The 22,686-nt window shown below is 42.5% G+C and overlaps 1 protein-coding gene across 1 annotated transcript in view; it reads right to left on the bottom strand.

Annotated features, from left to right (window-relative positions):
- Window positions 1-7,331, bottom strand: part of LOC133151992 (neuronal membrane glycoprotein M6-a-like) — a 29,104-nt gene extending 21,773 nt beyond the window's left edge. Inside the window, exon 1 of the mRNA XM_061275451.1 lies at window positions 7,207-7,331. Coding sequence (XP_061131435.1) covers window positions 7,207-7,243 — 37 coding nt within the window. The 5' untranslated portion in view covers window positions 7,244-7,331. The remainder of the gene's footprint in view (window positions 1-7,206) is intronic.
- Window positions 7,332-22,686: the final 15,355 nt, after the last annotated feature.

Below are 22,686 nucleotides of genomic sequence, written 5' to 3' on the forward strand. Positions count from 1 at the left end.
AGCTGAAACACATAAAACTAGCCCTGCCCTGGCACCAGAATGAATATATGGCAATTTTTATGTTGAAAGCAGGGACACCTTCAAATGAAAATTGCGATTTTGACGTTATGGCATGATGCTGCACCATCATGCTTCACTGTAGGTTTGGTATTCTTCTGATTTCATTCTCTGAAGGCAAATTCCATGTTCACTGTTGTTGTACATACTGTTGTGTGCATGAACATAACACATGAGCCAAACCACTCATATGCAGAGAAGAAGATATATCAACCTGAAAAAAATTTGGTGCTTTGCCAGCCTGTCTCCAACAATCAGATGCATTCGGTTTCCCCCTCTTGTATTTTGTTCTCGCTCTCACACCACTCTACTAACGCGCTCCCGCTATGAGTGTGCTAAGTCGATATAAATCGACTACTTCTTCTCTCCATTAAATTCTTCTCTATTAGTGGTCATAATAATGAAATGGATACGAGGCTTATATATACAAGGTCTATTTTCAGTCTCTTGTCAGCTTTCCTTCAGACTTAATTGAACACTTGTACAGACTAAAGAAATCGTGGAATTACTTTTCTACAAGTGAAATGACCACTCGCTGTTTCCTGTAAAGAGCAGCAGCCTTTCTGGCACCATCATATGCCACAACTCATTCTTGATTATTCCGAAAATCCCTAGACAGAGTGGCGTTAGGTCGTTAATGTCTTCCACTTTTGGTTTTCCAGCAACATGACATGTCTGACCTGTTTTATGTTTGTTCATTGGGTGATTAAACTATGGAGGATATGTAAACCAAAAATCTAGACTCAATGGACATCACCATATTCTGAGTTTGCTCTATGGAGATGCTTTGCCATAGACCCACTGCTACCAAATAATGCAAAGCACAATCATTTTGAGTAGTATCAAATTAGACTGTGATAAGTGAACACATAACTGCTTCAATGACTGTCTCCACAACTGCTCTGGTAGATTTCCCAAGTGGCAGCAGAAAGAACTTCCTCTGCTGGACTCCCATTTTCAGTGCACAGAGATTGTAGTTTCCTGAAACTTGACAGTTTTGACTGTTCACACAGATAATTTGGACAATGTGAAGAGCAGGCTTTGTGAAAGATGTCTCCTCCAGTCCACAACTTCTTGCGTCTTGAGCATGTTCAGCTCCAGGTTGTGCAGGTTGCACGAGTGCACCAGCCTCTCCAGTTACTTTTGATATGATACACTTAATTCCATCATTGAAGCAGACAATAACTTAAGTGACATCTGTTTAAAGCTGGAAGCACTGAGGTACACTCTTATATAGAGAACAAATAAGAGTGAAAAGAGGACTGGTGTTGATGGTGCATGTGGGTGAGTTTTCCATAGACACATTGACACGCCTGTTAAGAAGTTGTTAATTCAGTGGCAAGTAGAGAATGGAGAACTTCAAGGATGATGGTTTGAAATGCATTGTCAAAGTGTTGGAAAGAAGTGCTGCCCCATGTTGACTGCATCAGCCAGTGAGCTATTTGCCCTGTTGCCAAACGGCAAAGAATCCAACATGGTGGTCAGATGCTCTTGAGGTGGTCTAAACAAGGTACTTAAAGGACATTATGACCACAGATGTCAGATTGACAGACCTGTAAGCATTTAGTGCCAACTGCCACGTTTCTGGAGAACAGTGACAAAGTTGGAGCAGTTCAAGTGAGTGGTAATTCATTCTGTTCCAGAGAAACCTTTACAGTGTTCACAGTGACTGAGTGAACATTGGCGCGATCAGCGCAGACATTCAGTAAAGGACGTGGAAACCCATCTGGACAAGGAGCCTTCTTGCACAATATCCTGTTCTTGAATGGTTTAAGGCATTTTTTGAGCCAAAACATTTGGTCGCCAGACGGTCGCCTGCACATGTAAAAGATTTCCTCGCAACAAGAAAAATTACTCAAACAGTTGGCAAACATCTGGCGAAGATTTGCGACCTTGAACAAACCCTGACGAACTCTGACATGAAAACAGTATTCGTTCCTTTAGAAAAAAAAACGCAATTGTTCGCCACTAGGGACTTTACTCATTGGCTACGTTTACATGGATGCGCATTTATTCAGGTTAGAAGCCCGATCGGAATAAAAATTAACACACACCCATTCTGAATATTCTGATCGGATCAAGACAATTCAGATTATGATTTTATTTCAAACAAGAGGGGTGGTTCAGCGTACATAAAAACACTTACCGTTTTTTTCCGTGTATAATGCGCCCCCAAGTATAATACGCACCCTAAAAATGGCATGTTGATGCTGGAAAAAAGCCTGTACCCATGTATAATACGCACCCAATTTTTTTTAAATTTATTTATTTATTTATTTTTTAATTTTTTTTTAAGTCCCAATGATCGTCACACACGCAGGGAGGCAATGGGTCCCATTTTTATAGTCTTTGGTATGGTCTTAACTAGGCTGGATGTAAATTTTTTTGTTGGCGTTGATTTCTCCGACTGCCCGTAAAGGCACCACCGCGATCAGTGCGGACATGTGAAAAAGGCGTGCGAACGTGAAAAAGGCGGCTCTGTATGGGAGAGATGTTGAAGAGGAATAAAAACACCCTTGGAAACCAAAACTTGCCCCTCGTCGTGACTCGGAGCCGCAACAAATGTTTCGGATTTGTGTAGGGTACATTGTGACAGCAAACGAGCAGGTGATCGAGCAAGCGTCTGATACGAGAGCATTGCGGTCGTATGGAGCGTGTTTGAAGTGAACAGCAGAGACGAAAGGAACAAGGCAAAGTGTTGTGAAATAAAATATTACCTGTAATATGCATTTTGTTATTTGCTGATTGAAACTGCTAATTAAACTGTGAATTGAAACTAATAGGAAGAAAACAACTCTCGCTCTTTATATAGCTGACGTGTCTTGCGCATCCGTTCTGCGCATCGGATCCATAGTGCGCATGCGCAGTCATACTGCCTCCGTATGACGTCCGGTCCGCGATGGAGATTAAAAAACAAACAATATTTGACAATAACACACCATCAAGGATTGCACCAGGGGTGGGCAATTATTTTGACTCGCGGGCCGAACTGGGTTCTAAATTTGGACCGGAGGGCCGGACCAGGAGCAGATGGACGTAGGCGTTGTGTGAAGTCATATAAGCGACCTGTAAAGGTCATTGCATAAAAGATCTTGGCCTTTAGTAGGTAGTAAAGCATGGATATTCCAAACAAGTTTTTTGAAAACAAATGCATTTATGCATTAAAAAAATAATAATTCACTAAAAAACTGCTATCAGTGATTCTCATAAAATACGACACTGTTATTATGAATAACAATCTCCTATCACTTCAATGCCTGCAGGTCAGATTAATGAAAGATGTTTATCTTATGAGATCACATCAAACGGCAAACATTCTGACCAAATACATCATCTTGAAGAATCGGTGAAAGCATACATCCAAATAAAGTAATCAAAACAGCAACACGGTGAGGGGTATCTGAAAATCAGAGCAGAGTTTTAACTCGCAAACACCTGGTAACAGAGGTGAGGAAACGGGAAACACTTCCTTAAAGTAAGCCTTAAGAATTTTACAGGTTAAGATTAGTCGCAAATAGGTGGTGCATCAATGTCCTTGAGCATCTGCATTGTTTGAAAATGAGAATGGTCGCTAGTTTCAATCCCTGCTATGTGTACAAATCATATTCAAAATGCATTTTTTTACAATAAACTTGAGAGCCTCCCGTTCATTTTCAGTGGGAACAGTGTTGTTGGTGTCCGTTTTTTGCTAGTGCGTCATAGTATGGAGTAAAATTTGTTGTGGCAATTCTTAGGCGAGATCCGAGGTGTTGGTCCGTTTACCTTGATCTGTGACGGGTTGATGTTGACGTTCATGTGGCTGAACGTCACGTCGCGTACGTCGAGCCAAATTGGCCACTCTTTTTTAACATTCGGCACTCACTTCTTTTTTTCGGGCCACTCATTTTAATGGAAGGATTCCAGGGGAAGGTTTGTGGGTGGCTGTAGCGCAAAACTGCATCTGAAAGCTCAGCGCGCGAATTATAAGAATGCTGTCGTCAAAGCCCACGCTCTAAATTCGGGACTGATACGAATAGAGCGAGAGTGCGCCAAGTCCGTACTACTGAGTACGTACACGCACTTGTGAGTGTGCACCGAGCTTTCTGACACGGCTTCCGGTAGTAAATGCGCAGGCGAGCGCTTCGCCATCTACTGGGAAAACGCAGTCATTGCAGGCAAAATGACCAAAAAAAAAAAAAGTTTAATACAATTTTGTTCAGGGTTGGCGGGCCGGATTAAACGGTCCCGTGGGCCGGATGTGGCCCGCGGGCCGTAGTTTGCCCACCCCTGGATTGCACCATCGCATCAAACGATGTGTCGTCAATTATGAATTTTACTGACTAAGTGTGTTGGGCAGGAGGGCTGAATGCGATGCGCGATTGACAACAAACAAGAAGAAAGGTGATTTCAAGTTTTATTTCGTTTGTTGCCATAGTTTCTGTTCGCGTCGCCCCTCCCTTCCTGTGTCACCTCAATCAATGTAACGTGTTTTGTATTTAAGTCCTGTCTGCCCCTCGCTCACCGTCTTTTGATGTCTGTTTGGTTTCTGCGCCTGTCTTTGGTAATGTCACCCTGTCTTTTTGTTCCACGACTTTGTCGGTCAGTCCTGTTGTTGGTTTTGTTGTACCATGATTTTCTTAAAAATAAATAAATAAATAAATAAATAATTAAAAAATAATAATAATAAATTGTACCCATGTATAATGCGCACCCCAGATTTTAGGACAATAAATAGACAAGTAGAAGCAGAGCAACCAAAAGACTCGGTAGACGCAAGAATTGTCCTGGAGGATACATTGCAGCTCCATTAAGAAGTGTTAATTCAGCATAACAGCGTAGATGGGAAAATACGCAGAATAATGCTAACGTTTAAAGTGGAAATAGATGGAGCAATGTTTTACTGACACACAAGTCGCAATGGCTTCTTCTTCTACTGCTATTTCCGGTATAATTTGTTGATCTGCGCATGTCAGAATGAGTTGTTCCTCGTGAAAGTGTGGCGCATCAACATGCAAGTCCTAATCAATATTTTTAATATCCATGAAAACATTGAATCAGATCAGATTGAATACATTTTGTCAATTTTTTTTCATTTACATTCAGTTAATCAATCCTCGACACAGTGCCGATAAACAACAGGAGTTAATAGATGGTCTCTCCTTTGCAGCATTTATTAATATGTTAAATAGTTTACTTGATTTTATGATCCTAATAACTATTAAGCAATTTGTTAATCACCACAATGTCATTCTCCATTGTATTAATTATGAATCTTATTTATAGCTCTATTGCTCGCATTTTCAAACGATCAATAGAAGACACATTACATGACAGAATAGTGAGTCCACAGACAGTCACACTACAGAAAGATAACAAAATGATCTAGAGGAGATGAAAAGAATACTAAACAAGGGAGTGTTCCAACTTGCAATGGCAACGTATAGGGGAAAAAGAACATCTTCCCCCTCCCGCAGTCCACTTGAAGTTGTAACAGCCCATCAGAATAGGGGTTCCAACAGACAAATAACTGGAAATTGTTTTAGAAGATGCAGTAGCTATGATTGTACATTTTCCTCCTCCACTTTAAATGACATAAAGATAATCTATTAACCCTTAATAGATCATAATAAAAACAGGTGGAACATAAAATCTATGAAGACAAACATTATTAGGCTGGTACCACAAATGATTGAAACTCTCATTAAATTCTAATTACTCCCAAATTATTTTCTTTACGAAAAAAATACTCGTGATGCCGTTAAATCTCATCTGCGTGTAATTATTGTGCTGTTAAGTATGATTCTGGCTGCCTTGCAGGAAGAGAAAGGGGGTCTTGTGGGCGTAGGCCAAACCACATATTAATTATCAGGTTTGAATCTTGTTCCTATTTTGACAAAAATGAATAATATCAAGGACAGGGAAGAGTGACTGAACAAACAGCGGCACGGACAAAAGATAATTACAATGAAAAACATGTTTGCATCAAATACCAACCGCAAATCCGATCGATCAAATCAAATATCTTCCAGACAAAAAAATGAATTAAAAAAATACCATGGAAGAAAATGACAATGTTTCTATGGATTCAGAAGTGAATTTCAATGTAATGTTAAATGCAATTAAAATAGTAATACTTATTCAAAGCAAAAATGATTTGTGTCATTGGTACAATTTGTGTGCCTGGAGTATGCATGTTTCACAGAATGCAAGGAAGAAAATGGACACGCCCATTTTGACAGACGACAAATAACATACTGTAAAAACACGGCTATCGTCTAAACATGATTGAAAAATGAAATACTCAGAGGGACTAATGATGAGCTAAATAAAGCATGTAATTAAAAAAATATAATAAGAACACAAAATGGTTGATCGGTTGTAGAGAGGGGAAGCAATGATGGTGAGGAGCAGGGAGAGCGAGACAGTAAAAATGCAGCAACATTGTGATGGACAGACAATCCCGGCAAATCCAGTTAAAAACTGATAAACGGTCACACCGATAAAAAAAAAAAACAACAACAACAACGCGGGGCTCTCATGAGATAGAGAAAAATTGTAGGGTAGGCAGGGGAGAGGGGCACAGACAGCCGAAAACAGGAGACATGTAGAGAGGAGAGGAAAAAAGCGCTCAGACAAGCGTGAAGCGGCAACAATAGAGGCTAACAAAGAAAATCCCAATAGAGGCATCAATCACTGCTCCACTTTAACGTTTTTCCCCCTTTCTACATAAACGTTCTTCATTCACCCATCCATCCAACAATTCCTTCCATCCATATCATCTCTCCATCCAGCCTTTCCTTAGCAAAACAACATCGTCTGCCATTTCATCTCATCCCCAATCTGCTTCATTATCCATTCATCAAAAGACCCAGAACAGAATATGGCCGTATGTTCTGCAAGACTAGTCACTCGATGAATGCGCTCACTGGTAAATAATGAGAAACAATGAGTCTGGGAGTGAATATTATATTGAAAAATGTTTTTTGGACCATGAGCAATACATATACAGTAAATATCGTGTTTTTCCTCTAGATGCAGCACATGCATAGTGTGTCTGCCTACAATATAAAAAGCCACTTGAAAGGATGTGTGAACAGAACAATGAAAGAATGCCAGAATGCACACAGATAATGAGATGAAACTAAATAACATAGTTCCTTTATATCCTACCTTTCTGGCTTTGTGATTCATCCATGTTTTCTTCCATTGTTGCAGATTAGATTCCTTTTGTCTCAGTATCGGGTGAAACGTCTCAAAGCTCCTTGCTAGCGCTCAGCACAGTGTGCTTGTGCGTGTAGGTGGGAGGCTGTCTGTGCACGCGCGTATGTCTTTTTCTCTCCCTGCAAATGATGGAGGATCAGGGAAGTCCTGCTTTTAGCGCTGTCTCTCCTCATTTGGGCTTCTTTTGCATACTATTTTATAGGCGTTATAATCATATGAATCTCTCTATGTAGATATAGTGCATGTGTATATTATACACTGTACCCCTTTTGGAAAATTATTATCAATAATAATATGACTATTTTTTTAAGACAATATCAAATGTGGAAAAAAGTCCATGCTAATGAGCCTGCGGGTTAAAGATTTTATTCAATGCTCACAAACAAAGGGATTTTGACTAAATGTGTTGTGATAATTTCAAAATGGCATTTGCACTATAATATGTGAAGAAAATGGGCCTCATCTAGGGTAAATAATACATGCTTTGTGCAACACTACTACACTAAAAACACTAAACATTTGTGATATCATGTTTTGCTTCTGAAATCAAACTACAAGGTTCAATATTCATTCATCCGCATTTCATGAGATTATTGGTGGCTTGGTTTTATTAAGTAGTTCATAGAAGCTGAAGCACAATTTCTAAATTTAGAAATCAAGTAGCAAATGTAATTTTATACACACTGTGATTGGCTGTAAAATATTCTTTCTCTGCTCAGCTTCTCTTCATCCAAAGTTTGCATTTTCATCTAAATATGTCTGTTTTTTGCAATATAGTCTAATAAAAATACAATAATAACAATAATAAAATAGAAAACACAGTCCCTCAGCAAAGCTAAAATTGATGTCCATAATTCTGTGAACTATAATTGTGTAGATCTCAAAATCCAGTACTCTGCGGTGAGAAATATGTGCAAATATAAGCAAATAACACACTGACATTATTCATATCAGTCATTCTCTTCCTCATGACTGACGTCGCCGTTAACAAGTTCCGGTGATAGCATGTGCTAAATTGCTAGCCATCGTCTTGGTTTGTCTAAAATACTTATTATACTTACCATACTGTAATACTGTGGCAGAAGAAAAACATCTTTATTCTCTGACTGACTGCCAAGAAGTCAGACAAGACAAGTGAACAAAAGAACAAAGACAAGACGATGCAACAAAGAACATCCGTTAAACCCGCTCCTATCTGCAGGTTTTACACATACAAGAACGGGGTGATGTCATGGAGTGAGTTAGTGGAGCAGGGCGACCAAATGCAGCTTGGACCAGGGTTTATTGAAGGGAAGAGGGAAGATGAACAAAGGAACAGGCGGAAAGAGGCTCACGGACAGCGAGCGGGAAACGGAATTCCCCTCGGACAGACTAGGGAGAGGTTCTGACCGTGAGCCTCCACATGAGACCTGGGGAAACAGATGAAGACAACAGCCGCGGACATAAACGGAAAAAAACAGGAGACACCGACAGAGAGGAAACACACGGACAGGGTTTAAATAAATGAGGGAGCAGGTGACAGTCATTACGGTAATGAAGGGGTCTGGCTGAGGGAAGTTGCCGGCTGAGCGTCCTCTAACTACTTTTCTTCCATCGCTTGCGTTTTTTCACCTCCGTAATATTGCTAAGATTCGTCCGATTCTTTCAACTAGTGATGCGGAAACTATCATACATGCATTTATTCCGTCGCGCCTTGATTACTGTAATGCAGTGCTTCTCAAATAGTGGGGCTCGCCGCCCCCAGGGGTGCGATACCAAGGGGGGCGTGTGTGACACCAGGGAACATGCTTTTCTTTTGACAGTACTAGATTAAAGGGTAACTAGACATGCACTGCAGTGTGGGAGTGGCGGTATCACTGGAAGAGTGTGCGCAAGGAGTAGTCGCTCTACAGCGTAGAGCACACGAAACATACGCACACACAGCAAAGAGCAGGCGATAAAAAGCGCAGTGGGACACCATGGAAAAATATTGAACAGGGTTGAAAAGAACAGCAGAGAGAGACGGAGATAAGAGAATTGAGAGTCACACGAAAGCTAAGACAAGGAAATATGACGAAGCGTACGTAGCGCTCGGCTTCAGTGAGACTAAGATGGGAGATGAGGAAAGACCGGTGTGTTTACTGTGCCTTACAATGTTGGCAGCGGACAGTATGAAGCCAAATAAATTAAGGCGGCACTTACAAAGTCATTGCACCCCAATCACGCTGATAAAATGCTTGTGGATTTTCAGCGAAAACGGGGTGAATATTCCCAACAATCATCCCACTTTGTGAATGCTACTTCAGTCAATCCGCAAGCACTGTAAGCATCATATAAGGCAGCGTACCAAATTGCTCAGTGCAAGAAAAAAACAAAAAAAACCATTGAAGAAGAGCTGATACTACCTGCAGCTATCGATATGGTCATGCTGCCTCATTTTGAGCACAAATTGTTTTATTCATTTTTGTTTTGTACGTTAAAATGTTTTATATATTATGCTCCTGAGTTACTGTTGCTGATTACTTTGAATTGAATATTATTTATTGCTGTTATTTAATTTAATATTATGTATGTTTATTATTATTTTATTGTATTTTTCCAGCATAAAATGACAGTAGGTCAAGAATATTTATAGTTTAAATAATTATAATTTATTTTTAATTTCAGGCAAAGTGATGCACATTGAATCTGTTTTGAGCTAGACTAAAAACATTGTTATTAATAGTTATTCTTTATTGTAAGTTGGTCTTTCTTTTTATTTATATCTTTTTATTTAATGTTAATGACATGGGGGCGGCAAAATCTTTTCTTCTCCCTAGGGTGAATCACAGAAAATTATTGAGAAGCACTGCTGTAACACATTATTCTCTGGTCTTCCTAAATCCAGTATTAAAAGTCTACAGTTAGTACAAAATGCTGCGGCCAGACTGCTCACACGGATGACAAAATTTGATCATATTACCCCAACATTAGCCAATTTACATTTACATTTACATTACAAATTCCTTGTTTGGCATGCACAAACTTGGCCAATAAAGCTGATTCTGATTTAAGATGTGACTTCAAGGTTCTTCTATTAACCTATAAATCGCTGGATGGCTTACCCCTTACGTTCCGTCCCGTTACCTCCGTGCGCAAAACGCTAGTCTTTTAGTGACCCCGAGGACCAAAAAGTAGTCTGCAGGGTCTAGAGCATTTTCTATTCGGGCTCCAGAGCTTTGGAATGCCTTACCGATAGATATCGGTTCGGTATCGGTTTTCTTTCTGTCTTTTTGTCCATTCGGCGATGCTGGTGCCTTCTACCGCACCTCGGTATCTCTTCGGATCGGATATTTTTTATTTTTATTTTCTTCCTGGGACCAGGATCATCGGTCGAGACCGGCGTAACTCTACCAGGTCCCTCTCCTTGGCCTTGCAGCCGCAACCCCTGTGGGGAGTCTGCTCCCTCATGCTCGTCGGAACCAACGACGTTCGCCATGCTAGCCCCGTGGTGACCATCTGCACGTGCCCCGACTGGGTGCCCGGGACGCTGCTCACACGTTTGCCTGCTTTGTGATGTTTTCACCGATTCACGACCACGGTCCATTGGGCGCCGTTGAACTGGACTGCCCTTATACCTGTCGATGGACACCGTGGAGGCTATTTATGTGTTTTGGGGTGTTCTCTTGTATTGAGGGGTGCTGGTTGGCCGCTGTTACTTTTTTTCCTTTGTCTTTTAGCTTTGATTTGCTTTGATAGCTTTTATCTTGAGCACTTTCTGACTTTCTTTGTGGCGCCGTTGTGTGGCAGCCTTATGAGAGCCTATTGAGTTGCCATCTGTGTCTTTTGTATACCCACTCTGTGGTATGGATACTGCTGGGGCCTGAATTTCCCCACCCCTGGGGATCAATAAATATTCAATCAATCAATCAATCAATCAATCAATCAGAACTGCTACCGCAGTAGAAACATTTAAGACACGATTAAAGACACATTTTTACGCCATGGCCTTTAATTAACCTGTGGTGGCCGATTCGGCTGTAGTTTGTGTTTTTGTCCCTCCCCAAACTGATAACGGCTGTCTGGATTACTTGTCGACAATTGGGATGAGGGAACTGCGGCGGATTGCCACCTTCAAAGACAGTGCCAGGACAATAGAAGGGACCTCTTGCAGCTTTGAATTGGATATCCACTTTTTCTTTGGATTGTTTTATATTGTGTTCTATGTGCCCTCTCTGCATCCATTGCAGCCTGGTCATCCTGGAAGGGCGATCCCCCATCTGTGGTCTCTTCTCAAGGTTTAGCATTTTTCCCCTTGTAGGGTTTTTTAGTTTCTCCTTGCCCTCCTGGGAGTTTAAGATCAGGGGATGTTTGAAAATAATTGTCATTTTTTTGTACATGTGAAGCCATTTGAGACTTTCTTGTGATTTAGGGCTATACAAATAAACTTGACTTGTCAAGATAGAGATAAGGCGTCTGAGAGGCTAACTTGTTTGCTGGGTGTTATGCTCTACATCAGGGCTGTCAAACTCATTTTTGTCACGGGCCGCATCGTAGTCATAGATTTTTTCGGTGGGCCATTATGATTGTCAACGTATTCTATATACAGTATAGGCTACAAAACAAACTGATGAATAACTAGTTTTGAAATCAGAGACTAGTAAAAACTGTATTTTAAAAAGACAAATGGTTATAAAAATTACTAGGAATATCTTTTTTTTTTTTTTTTTAAGTGAAGACAATTTAAGTAATGACACAAAGCCGATGCAAAATTTGTCTTTGCATGCCAGATAAAATGATGTGGCGGGCCGTATCTGGCCCCCGGGCCTTGAGCTCCACATTGTTGCAATTACACCAGGACAATGAGGACATTAGCCAGTGCACCTCCCTCACCGTCTGAGATGAGGTGTTGAGGTTGGTGTTGTCCACCAACTTGATCTGTCTTACGGATGGATGGCTGGAGGCGCAGAAGTTGCTGTATGAGACGGTCCAGGGGGAGAGTACACACCCCTTAGGGGCTCCTCTGCTGATGATTCTTGTGTCCCAGACAGTCTTTCCCAGCAGCACGTGTTTCTTCTGGTCCATCAGGTACGTATGTGATCCACCTTCAGTGTCTCTGCTCCAACTGCACTCTGGTTGGTGAAAATCCCTGGTGCACATTGCCCCCAGCCACACTTCCACTGACACACATTGCTCACAGCCACACCCCACAATAATCAGCTCTCATTGCAGACACCTGTTTCCCCATCACCGATCATCACCTGTCATCCTGCTTCCTCAGCTCCGCTTCTTCGCTGCTGCTGCTGCTGCTGCTCTGACGGAATTCCAACCACCCACTACCCTTCCCCTTTCATCAATAAATTCGTGCTGCAACTGGTTGTCCTGTTTCGTCCGTCACAGAACAAACTGACCACAATGCAACCAGTGCGTCTGTCACCTGCAGAGGGAGTCGGGCAGGTAGAGCTTAGAGAGCTCCTGAAGTAGAGCTAGGAGGATAAAATTGAAGGCAGAACTGTTGTCCACAAATTGTTGACAAAAGTCTGAAGCTTTGTGCGCGCGTGTGTATGTGTGTGTAGGTGTCTGTGTGCATGTGTGTGCGAAGGTGCGTGTGTGTGCGTTTGGGTGCGTGTGCGCATGTGCGTGTGTGTGTGTTTGCTTTATTTTCTGTATTTTCTTGACAAGGGAGGAGAGAAACACAGACATGACCAATATAATTCTTTCCTCTTAAGACTAAACCTTTGTCCCACCCTTTTTTTTGCCTTTACTTTTGGAGAGACGAAAAAAAAGAGTTAAAAATAATCCCCCCGGGAATTGGGATCATGCTAATCTTGTGTCATCATGACTTGGAGAAACGTGCTGGTTGTGTCGTAAGCAGAATATTTTGCTCCGACGCCATTTAAGATAGCTCTATTAGAGAGTGATTACCAAGAACATCAAATCTAACCACGAGATTCATTACCATAACAATCAATAAATATTACAAACATGTATGAGTTTCCACTTTCTTCTCATTTGCCAATGTTATTGTCACCTGTTGCTGAAGGGAAGGACTGTGTAGAAATCTTGTTGTCTAGGGAGGTTGGCGTCCATCCTGGTGTTTTAGGGACATACACTTCTTTTTTAGTTTAGTTTATGGAGAATTGAGAACGTCTGGTTCATGTGAATGCGCATTTCTAGGGGTATGGGACAAGACGAGATATGAGGGCTGGTTTTACCGTACTGGCCCGAATATAAGACGATGTTTTTTGCATTGAAATAAGACTGCAAAAGTCTTTAACACAAAGTGAGTATATATATTTCATTGTTACTACTGTCCACTGTTGTGCTATTTGTCCGATCGCGGTTTGCTTTGTGTGTGCGCCGTTTGACAGCTTCGACACGCTCCTTTAAGTTTGCCTCGCATCGTACAAGTAGCCGTTACGCAGCGGCACGGCGACTAACGGTCGCCAGCAAATGTATTTTGTTGTCTCAATGACTTATGTTTGGTGTGTTGCTAAGAGTATTTCATTTATGGTTATTTAGTAGGGGTGTAAATCGCGGGTTTTCTCACGATACGATATAATATCGATATAAAGAACTGCGATACGATATTTGCCGATATCTTAAAGCCTGCTGCGATTCATTCACGATATATCGCGATATAGTGCTCTACGATCGATTTTTTTTTTTTTAATAAAAAATATAGAACAATATCCTGATTTATAACAATTCATACGCAAAATCAACAAGGTACTGCAGACTCTTTATTTAGGAAATTACTAGAGTATTGTAGTATACAAATTGCTTACTTTAACACTGAACTTTGATGTCGTGTTTTTTCTTTAAATGTGCGGCGAGATTTGTGCTCCCTGAATATTTGATCCCCGCATGGCAGGATTTACAAACTGCACGTGTCTTGTCCGTTGAGCCATCTTTTCTTTGGAATCCAAAGTGCTTCCAAACGAATGACGAAGCCTAAAGGGGAGCAAATTTCCTCGTCTTTTAAGACACTAGCCATAGCACCAGCCCAGGAGCCGCGTACTAGTTGTCCCCTCCCCTTTCACGTGCGTGCTCTGCTCACAACACAACACGCGCAGTGCGCTCCCGGAAAAAGGAAGCAAGCAACAATGAACTGGATTTCAAAATGAAGTCGCATCTAATGTCCGAGGTCAAACACGGCGATATAAATCGATGTTTACCTTTAGCATCGATGCTAATAAATCGTAGAGCATTATATCGATTAATCGATGTGTATCGATGTATCGTTACACCCCTATTATTTAGTATAGCGGAACCATTACGCGCAGTTAGTTATGTAATGTGTGCCGTCTACTAGTGTTGTGTGACGTCAGAAGTTGAGCGTTGACTTACATGCTGTATTTCTGTCTGTTGCAGAACCACACAAACATACGCACACACACACACACACACACACACACACACACACACACAGACACATACACACACACACCGCACACACCCTTCACACGGTTCATACAATAATCACACACATAAGAATCACATTCACACATCGAAAGACTCACCCATGTACACTACACACACCTGCTCTCATATCAGGGGTGGGCAAACTACGGCCCGCGGGCCACATCCGGCCCACGGGACCGTTTAATCCGGCCCGCCAACCCTGAACAAATTGTATTTTGTATATATATTTTTTTTGGTCATTTTGCCTGCAATGACTGCATTTCCCCAGTAGATGGCGAAGCGCTCGCCTGCGCATTTACTACCGGAAGCAGTGTCAGAAAGCTCGGTGCACACTCACAAGTGCGTGTACGTACTCAGTAGTACGGACATGGCGCACTCTCGCTCTATTCGTATCAGTCCCGAATTTAGAGCGTGGGCTTTGAAGACAGCATTTTTGTAATTCGCGCGCTGAGCTTTCAGATGCAGTTTTGCGCTAAAGCCACCCACAAACCTTCCCCTGGAATCCTTCCATTAAAATGAGTCGCCCAAGGAAAAACAAGGTGGACACAGTGCCGAGCGTTTAAAAGAGTGGCCAATTTGGCTCGACGTATGCGACGTGACGTTCAGCCACATCAACATCAACCCGTCACAGATCGAGGTAAACGGACCAACACCTCGGACCTCTCCTAAGAATTGCCACAACAAATTTTACTCCAGACTATGACGCACTAGCAAAAAAGGGAGACCAACAACAGTGTTCCCACTGAAAATGAACGGGAGGCTCTCAAGTTTATTGTAAAAAAATGCATTTTGAATATGATTTGTACACATAGCAGGGATTGAAACTAGTGACCATTCTCATTTTCAAACAATGCAGGATGCTCAAGGACATTGATGCACCACCTATTTGTGACTAATCTTAACCTGTAAAGTTCTTAAGGCTTACTTTAAGGAAGTGTTTCCCGTTTCCTCACCTCTGTTACCAGGTGTTTGTGAGTTAAAACTCTGCTCTGATTTTCAGATACCCCTCACCGTGTTGCTGTTTTGATTACTTTATTTGGATGTATGCTTTCACCGATTCTTCAAGATGATATATTTGGTCAGAATGTTTGCCGTTTGATGTGATCTCATAAGATAAACATCTTTCATTAATCCAGTGCTTCTCAATTATTTTCTGTTACGCCCCCCCCTAGCAAGAAGAAAACTATTCGCGCCCCCCCTCCCCACCGTGACTATCCTAACTTGTCTTGTAAGTCGTAAAATGTTGCACTGTCGCAAACGTGACAGATGTAACAATGAGAGCGCCACTGCCCCCTGCTGTAGTAAACGCGCAATTACACTTTATTCTAGTACTGCCAAAAAAAAAGCCTGTTCCCCAGGGTCACACGCGCCCCCTTGGGGGGCGCGCCCCACTATTTGAGAAGCACTGCATTAATCTGACCTGCAGGCACTGAAGTGATGGAGACTGTTATTCATAATAACAGTGTCGTATTTTATGAGAATCACTGATAGCAGTTTTTTAGTGAATTATTATTATTATTATTTTAATGCTGTTAATAAATGCATTTGTTTTCAAAAAACTTGTTTGGAATATCCATGCTTTACTACCTACTAAAGGCCAAAATCTTTTATGCAATGACCTTTACAGATCGCTTATATGACTTCACACAAAGCCTACGTCCATCTGCTCCTGGTTCGGCCCTCCGGTCCAAATTTAGAACCCAGTTCGGCCCGCGAGTCAAAAAGTTTGCCCACCCCTGTCTCATATCCTTACGACCAAACGTATGCCTATACCAGGGGTGGGCAAACTCTTTGACTTTCGGGCCGAATTGGATTCTAAATTTTGACCGGGGGGGCCAAACCAGGAGCAGATGGATGTAGTGTTTGTGTGAAGTAATATAAACGACACATAAATGTCACGTCTCGTCCCCAGCCGTTCCACTATGTGTCTGTTGTCATGGTTCCTGTCTGTGTGCTCGCCCCTCCTCCCCTGTATGCCCATGATCAGTGTGATAATTCTCACCTGCCTCTTGTTACCTGTCGTGTATTTAAGTCCTGTCTGCCCCTCACTCCCCGTCGGATCATTGTTGTCGTCTAATGTCTTCTCGTCTGTCATCGTCGTTCCTGTCTTTATCTTGTCTTTTTGTTCAGTTAGTCTTTTCCCTAGTTGAGCTTTTTATAGTCTGTCTTTGAGATCTCCAATAAACCCTGGTCCAAGCTGCATTTGGTCACCCTGCTCCATCCGTTCCGTGACAGTAAAGGTCATTGCATAAAATGTTTTGGCCTTTAGTAGGTAGTAAAGCATGGATAATAAAAAAAAAAAGCTTTTTGAAAACAAATGAAATTATTAACAGCATTAAAAAATATATATTTCACCAAAAAACTACTATCAGTGATTCTAATTAAATAAGACACTGTTATTATGAATAACAGTTTCCATCACTTCGGCGCCTGCAGCTCAGATTTATGAAAGATGTTTATCTAATGAGGTGAAATCACATCAAATGGCAAACATTCTGACCAAATACATCATCTTGAAGAATCAGTGAAAGAATACATCTAAATAAAGTAATAAAGAAATCAAAACGGCAACACGGTGACAGGTACCTACAAACCAGAGCAGAGCTTTAACTCACAAATACCTAGTGACCTTAAGAACTTTAAAAGTTAAGATTAGTCGCAAACAGACGTCAATGTCTTTGAGCATCCTGCATTGTTTGAAAATGAGAATGGTTGCTAGTTTCAATCCCTGCTATTTGTACAGATTATTTTCATTTTTTTTTTTTTTTTAACAACAAACTAGAGAAACTCCCCTTCATTTTCAGTGGGAATAACATTGTTGGTCTCCCTTTTTTGTTAGTGCATCATAGTCTGGAGTAAAATTTGTTGTGGTAATTCTTAGGATAGAGCCGAAGTGTCGGTCCGATAACCTAGATCTGTGACAGGCTTTGTTGACGTTCATGTGGCTGCCAGGTTCTTGCGCTTTAAAAAAAAACCTGCGATAGCAAAACTGACATCATTCAACTTTTTACAATATATCTTTTATCTTTCTTATATATCTTTTATATCTGTAGTGGCAAACATCCCTTCTCTCCTCAGACTGAGTATTAAGTAGACTCGAAATTCGGCACTGATAGAACTAGAACGTGGAGTGCACCGGTTCCGTACTACTGAGTACGTACACGCACTTGTGAGTGTGCACCAAGCTTTCTGACACGGCTTCCGGGAGTAAATGAGTGGGCGGGCGCTTCCCCTTCTACTGGGGAAACATAGTCATTGCAGGGAAAATGACCCCAAAAAAAGTTTAACAATACAATTTATTCAAGTTTGGCGGGCCGGATTAAACGGCCCTGTGGCCCGGATGTGGCCCGTGGGCCGTATTTTGCCCATGACTGGCCTATACCCTTTTGCCAGTTTGCCTGTATGCCCCTATGAGCCACAGTGCCTCTTACTTTTTTGCCAATAATTCAGTAAAGCAATCAAAACTGAACCACGTCTTCCCACCTGTGTTCTGACCGACACCCGGGGGCGAAAAGAGCATAACCATCCGAGCCAACTTCCTATACAGTCCTCAGGCTCCCCAACAATAGCGGTAGCAATTTGCATTATTTTATTGCAATGTTTTTCCTTATCCAGATTTGTTTCAAGACAACAGTTAGACTTCACTTTGATGGTTAATGCAGTTATTGCAATTTTGTTGTTTTATCACAATTGATTGGTTTATTTACATTTCAAAAACCAGGAGCCATTCATTTACAAATGTGATTGTACTTTAGTTTACATATTTAAATGTTCAGATATTAGGATGTGATAGACAGTTTTTGCATGATTTGAAAAGAGCATAACCATCCGAGCCAATTTCCTATACAGTCCTCAGACTCCCCAACAATAGCGGTAGCAGTTTGCATTATTTTATTGCAATGTTTTTCCTTATCCAGATTTGTTTCAAGACAACAGTTAGACTTCACTTTGATGGTTAATGCAATTATTGCAATTTTGTTGTTTTATCACAGTAGATTGGTTTATTTACATTTCAAAAACCAGAAGCCATTCATTTACAAATGTGATTGCACTTTAGTTTACATATTTAAATGTTCAGATATTAGGATGTGATAGACAGTTTTTGCATGATTTGAATGAGGCAAAATAACATGCTTTTTCTCTCGAATATATTGTTATAATCATTTGTTTCAGATGTAATCATTTTCTGTATAAACATTTAATTTGGTGTTCAAAAAGTCTTTTTTCAAACTTGAGTCTTGAAAAAGAGGACGATGTCTTATAATCAGGGTCATCTTATATTTGGGCCAATACAGTATAATTGAGCCTCACTGTCCCTGCCCAGGGATGTGACTCACATCATGTGAGTGAAGTTGTGTCGAAGGTGTGAGTTGACATGCCTTCTGACAGGGGACACAGCTAGACGTTCCCAACAAACCACCAGGTCAGTCAACCATCTTACACCACAGTCGAACCCAAAACACCACCGGGTTGTAATTAGTTTACAGCTCGATGACACAACCACAAAGTCGGTCATTACATTGCAGCCTAGGGCAGGGGTGGGCAGACTTTTTGACTCGCGGGCCAGATTGGGTTAAAAAATTTGACAGAGGGGCCGGGCAAGGAGCATTTGAACACGCAATGTAATTTATTAAACCTGGGGATTGAAATGTGTAAAAAACAGACACAATTAAAGGTGCACATTTCAAGAAATCAACATTTAGTGGAAAAAGATCAATGGAATCACTTTCAACATTCAGAACCCAACGAAAGAAAGGGGTCTTTAAATTGAGAGCGATGTGCAGCATGATAATTAAGCTACTGTACCGCTGCTGTGCGTAAATGCGCAAGTTGCTATTTTTTCACAACACAGTAGAGAAACTCGCATTTCAATGGGAACAGTGTTGTTGTTCTCCCTTTTTTGCCAGTGCATCAAAGTTTGGAGTCAGTTTCGTTGTGACAATTCTCAGAATGGATCTGAGGTGTTGGTCAGTTAACTGAGATCTGTAGCGGGCTTTGTTAATGTTCATGATGCTGAAAGTCTGCTCACACACAGCAGAATTCTCTGTGCATGTCGTCCAGTGATTTGCAGTATTTCTTCACGTTTGGAATGGCCTTCTGCATGGCCAGTGTGGGAAAATGAGCAAAAGATTGGTTTGACAATTGCCTGGAGAATAAAATCAGCTTGGATTTGAGGGCTCTCACATTTGTGTACACGACATGCACAAACTGATCTTTACCCTGCAGCTTAACATTCAGCTCATTCATGTGTAACAATATATCCACGGCAAACGCAAAACCACAAAGCCAGTCCTCATCACTCAGCTCAGGGAATTTGGCGGATTTCTCTATTAGCTCCAAAAACTAACCAATCTCCTCTTTGAGCTCCCGCACTCGTTGACACACTTTCCCCAAACTTAATCAGCGGATACGAGAGTGGAAAAGTAAGTCTTGGTGATCCGCATCGGTTTCCTCTAGGAACACAATGAACTGACGGTGATTAAGTCCCCTTGCTCGTATGAAGTTAAGTTTTACAACTGGATCCACAACATGATTAAGCTGCATACAGACTTACACAGAGATTCTTGATGAATGATGCAGTGAAGAAAAATAACATCCTGGTCAGCGTTTTCTTCTTTCACTTTATCCTGGATTCTCTTCAGCAGCTGGACGTTTTTTCCGGTTAGATTTGGCGATCCATCAGTAGTGACACAGGGAAGTTTACTCAAAGGCAGCTTCATTCTCTCGATGACAGCAGACACCTGTTCATATAAATCCGCTCCTCGCGTTTTCCCCTTCAGCGATTCCACGCTCAAAAGCTCCTCCGTTATTTCAAAACTGTCATTAATCCCTCGGATAAAAATTAGGAGCTGGGCAGTGTCTTTCATGTCGTTGCTTTCATCCAATGCTAGTGAATATAAATGAAAGGACTCCACGTTTTTATTTAACTCGCTAACGATATCTTCGTCAATCACTTCCACACGGCGAGTCACTGTCCTGCGTGATAAGCTAATTTTTTCAAACTTGCCTTTGCTTTCCGGACACAGAAGATCTGCTGTCTCTCTACCATGCATTCTTTCAAAAACTTGCCTTCGGAGAAAGGCTTGCTAGCCTCTGCTAACTTGAATGCAAGCAACAAAACTTGCCTTGGTACTTGACTCTTGAATCGCAATTTGTCGGTGAAAATAATTGTAAATTAGCTGCCAACATCTGAGCAGTAGCCGCCCGTTCTTGTGTTGATTGCTTGCTCGCGTAGTTAGCATGCTTTGAGGCAAAGTGACGGCTGAAATTGTACTCTTTGAAAACTGCTTCTTGGCATATATTAGACATACAGCCGTTGATCGAACATCAGTAAAAAAAATATTTTGTTGTCCACTCCTTTTGAAAAACTCGGCACTCAGCGTCCACTTTTTTTTTCTTTGGTCCGCTCATTATTACCAGGGGGGTAAATGGCAGCTGTAATGCTACACTCCAACACTGTCATTGTGACTAGTGCGCCATCTAACGGGCAAACAGTGGATTGCAGGTGAAAGGGAAATGAATGATAATTTGGAAAAGTTCGGCGGGCCGGATGAACAAGCCCAACGGGCCGTATCCGAGTTTGCCCATGTCTGGCCTAGGGTGTCCTGGTGCCAAATGCACATACAGGACTGTCTCAGAAAATTAGAATATTGTGATAAAGTTCTTTATTTTCCCCTCCGTGAGTCGTCACCTTATCGCGGTGGAGGGGTTTGCGTGCCGATATGATCCTAGGAGCCATGTTGTATGGGGCTTCATACCCCTGGTAGGGTCACCCATGGCAAAAGGGTGCTAGGTGAGGGACGAGAAAGAGCACGGCTCACCCAAGCCCCTTATGACAGAAAACACAAATGGACTTGGTATTCCCTCGACCGGACGCAGGTCACCGGGGCCCCCCTCTGAGCCAAGCATGGAGGTGGAGCTCGAAGGCGAGCACCTGATGGCCGGGCCTTCGCCCATGGGGCCCGGCCGGGCATAGCCCGAAAAGAAAACGTGGGTCCCCCTTCCCCTCACCACCTGTACGAGGGGCCAAAGGGGTCAGGTGCATAGTGAGCTGGGCGGCGGGCAAAGGCGGGGACCTTGGCGGTCCGATCCCCGGCTGCAGAGGCTGGCTCTTGGGACATGTAATGTCACCTCTCTGGCTGAAAAGGGGCCCGAGCTGGTGTGTGAGGCAGAAAAGTCCTGACTCGACTTGGACTTGCCTCCACACATAGTTTGGGCTCTGGTACAAGCCCTCTCGAGAGGGGCTGGACTCTCTTCCACTCTGGAGTTGCCCACGGTGAGAGGCGTCGAGCAGGTGTGGGCATACTTATTGCCCCCCGGCTGGGTGCCTACATATTGGGGTTCATCCCGGTGAACGAGGGGTCAGTCTCCCTCCACCTTCGGGTGGGGGGACGGGTCCTGACTGTTGTTTGTGTCTATGCACCAAACGGCAGCTCAGAGTACCCACCCTTCTTGGGGTCCCTGGAAGAAGTGCTGGAGAGCACTCCTTCTGGGGACTCCATCGTTCCATTGAGTGACGTCAATGCTCATGTGGGCAATGACAGTGAAACCTGGAAGGGCGTGATTGGGAGGAACGGCCCCCCCGATCTGAACCCGAGCGGTGTTCTATTATTGGACACGGATTTTCGATAATGAACACCATGTTCAAACATAAGGGTGTCCATGTGTGCACTTGACACCAGGACACCCTAGGCCGCAGTTGGATGATCGACTTTGTAGTCGTGTCATCGGATTTGCGGCTGCATGTTTTGGACACTCGGGTGAAGAGAGGGGCGGAGCTTCAACTGATCACAACCTGGTGGTGGGTTGGCTCCGATGGTGGGGGGGAAGATGCCGGTCCGACCTGGCAGACCCAAAGGCTCTGTGAGGGTCTGCTGGGAACGTCTGGCGGAATCCCCTGTCAGGAAGAGCTTCAACTCCCACCTCCAGCAGAGCTTTTTCCGGCGGGGGACATTGAGTCCGAGTGGACCATGTTCCGCGCCTCCATTGTTGAGGCGGCCGACCGGAGCAGTGGCCGTAAGGTTGTTGGCGGCAATCCCCGAACCT

This window comes from Syngnathus typhle, linkage group LG3, assembly GCF_033458585.1.
Source record: "Syngnathus typhle isolate RoL2023-S1 ecotype Sweden linkage group LG3, RoL_Styp_1.0, whole genome shotgun sequence".
Lineage (NCBI taxonomy): Eukaryota > Metazoa > Chordata > Actinopteri > Syngnathiformes > Syngnathidae > Syngnathus > Syngnathus typhle.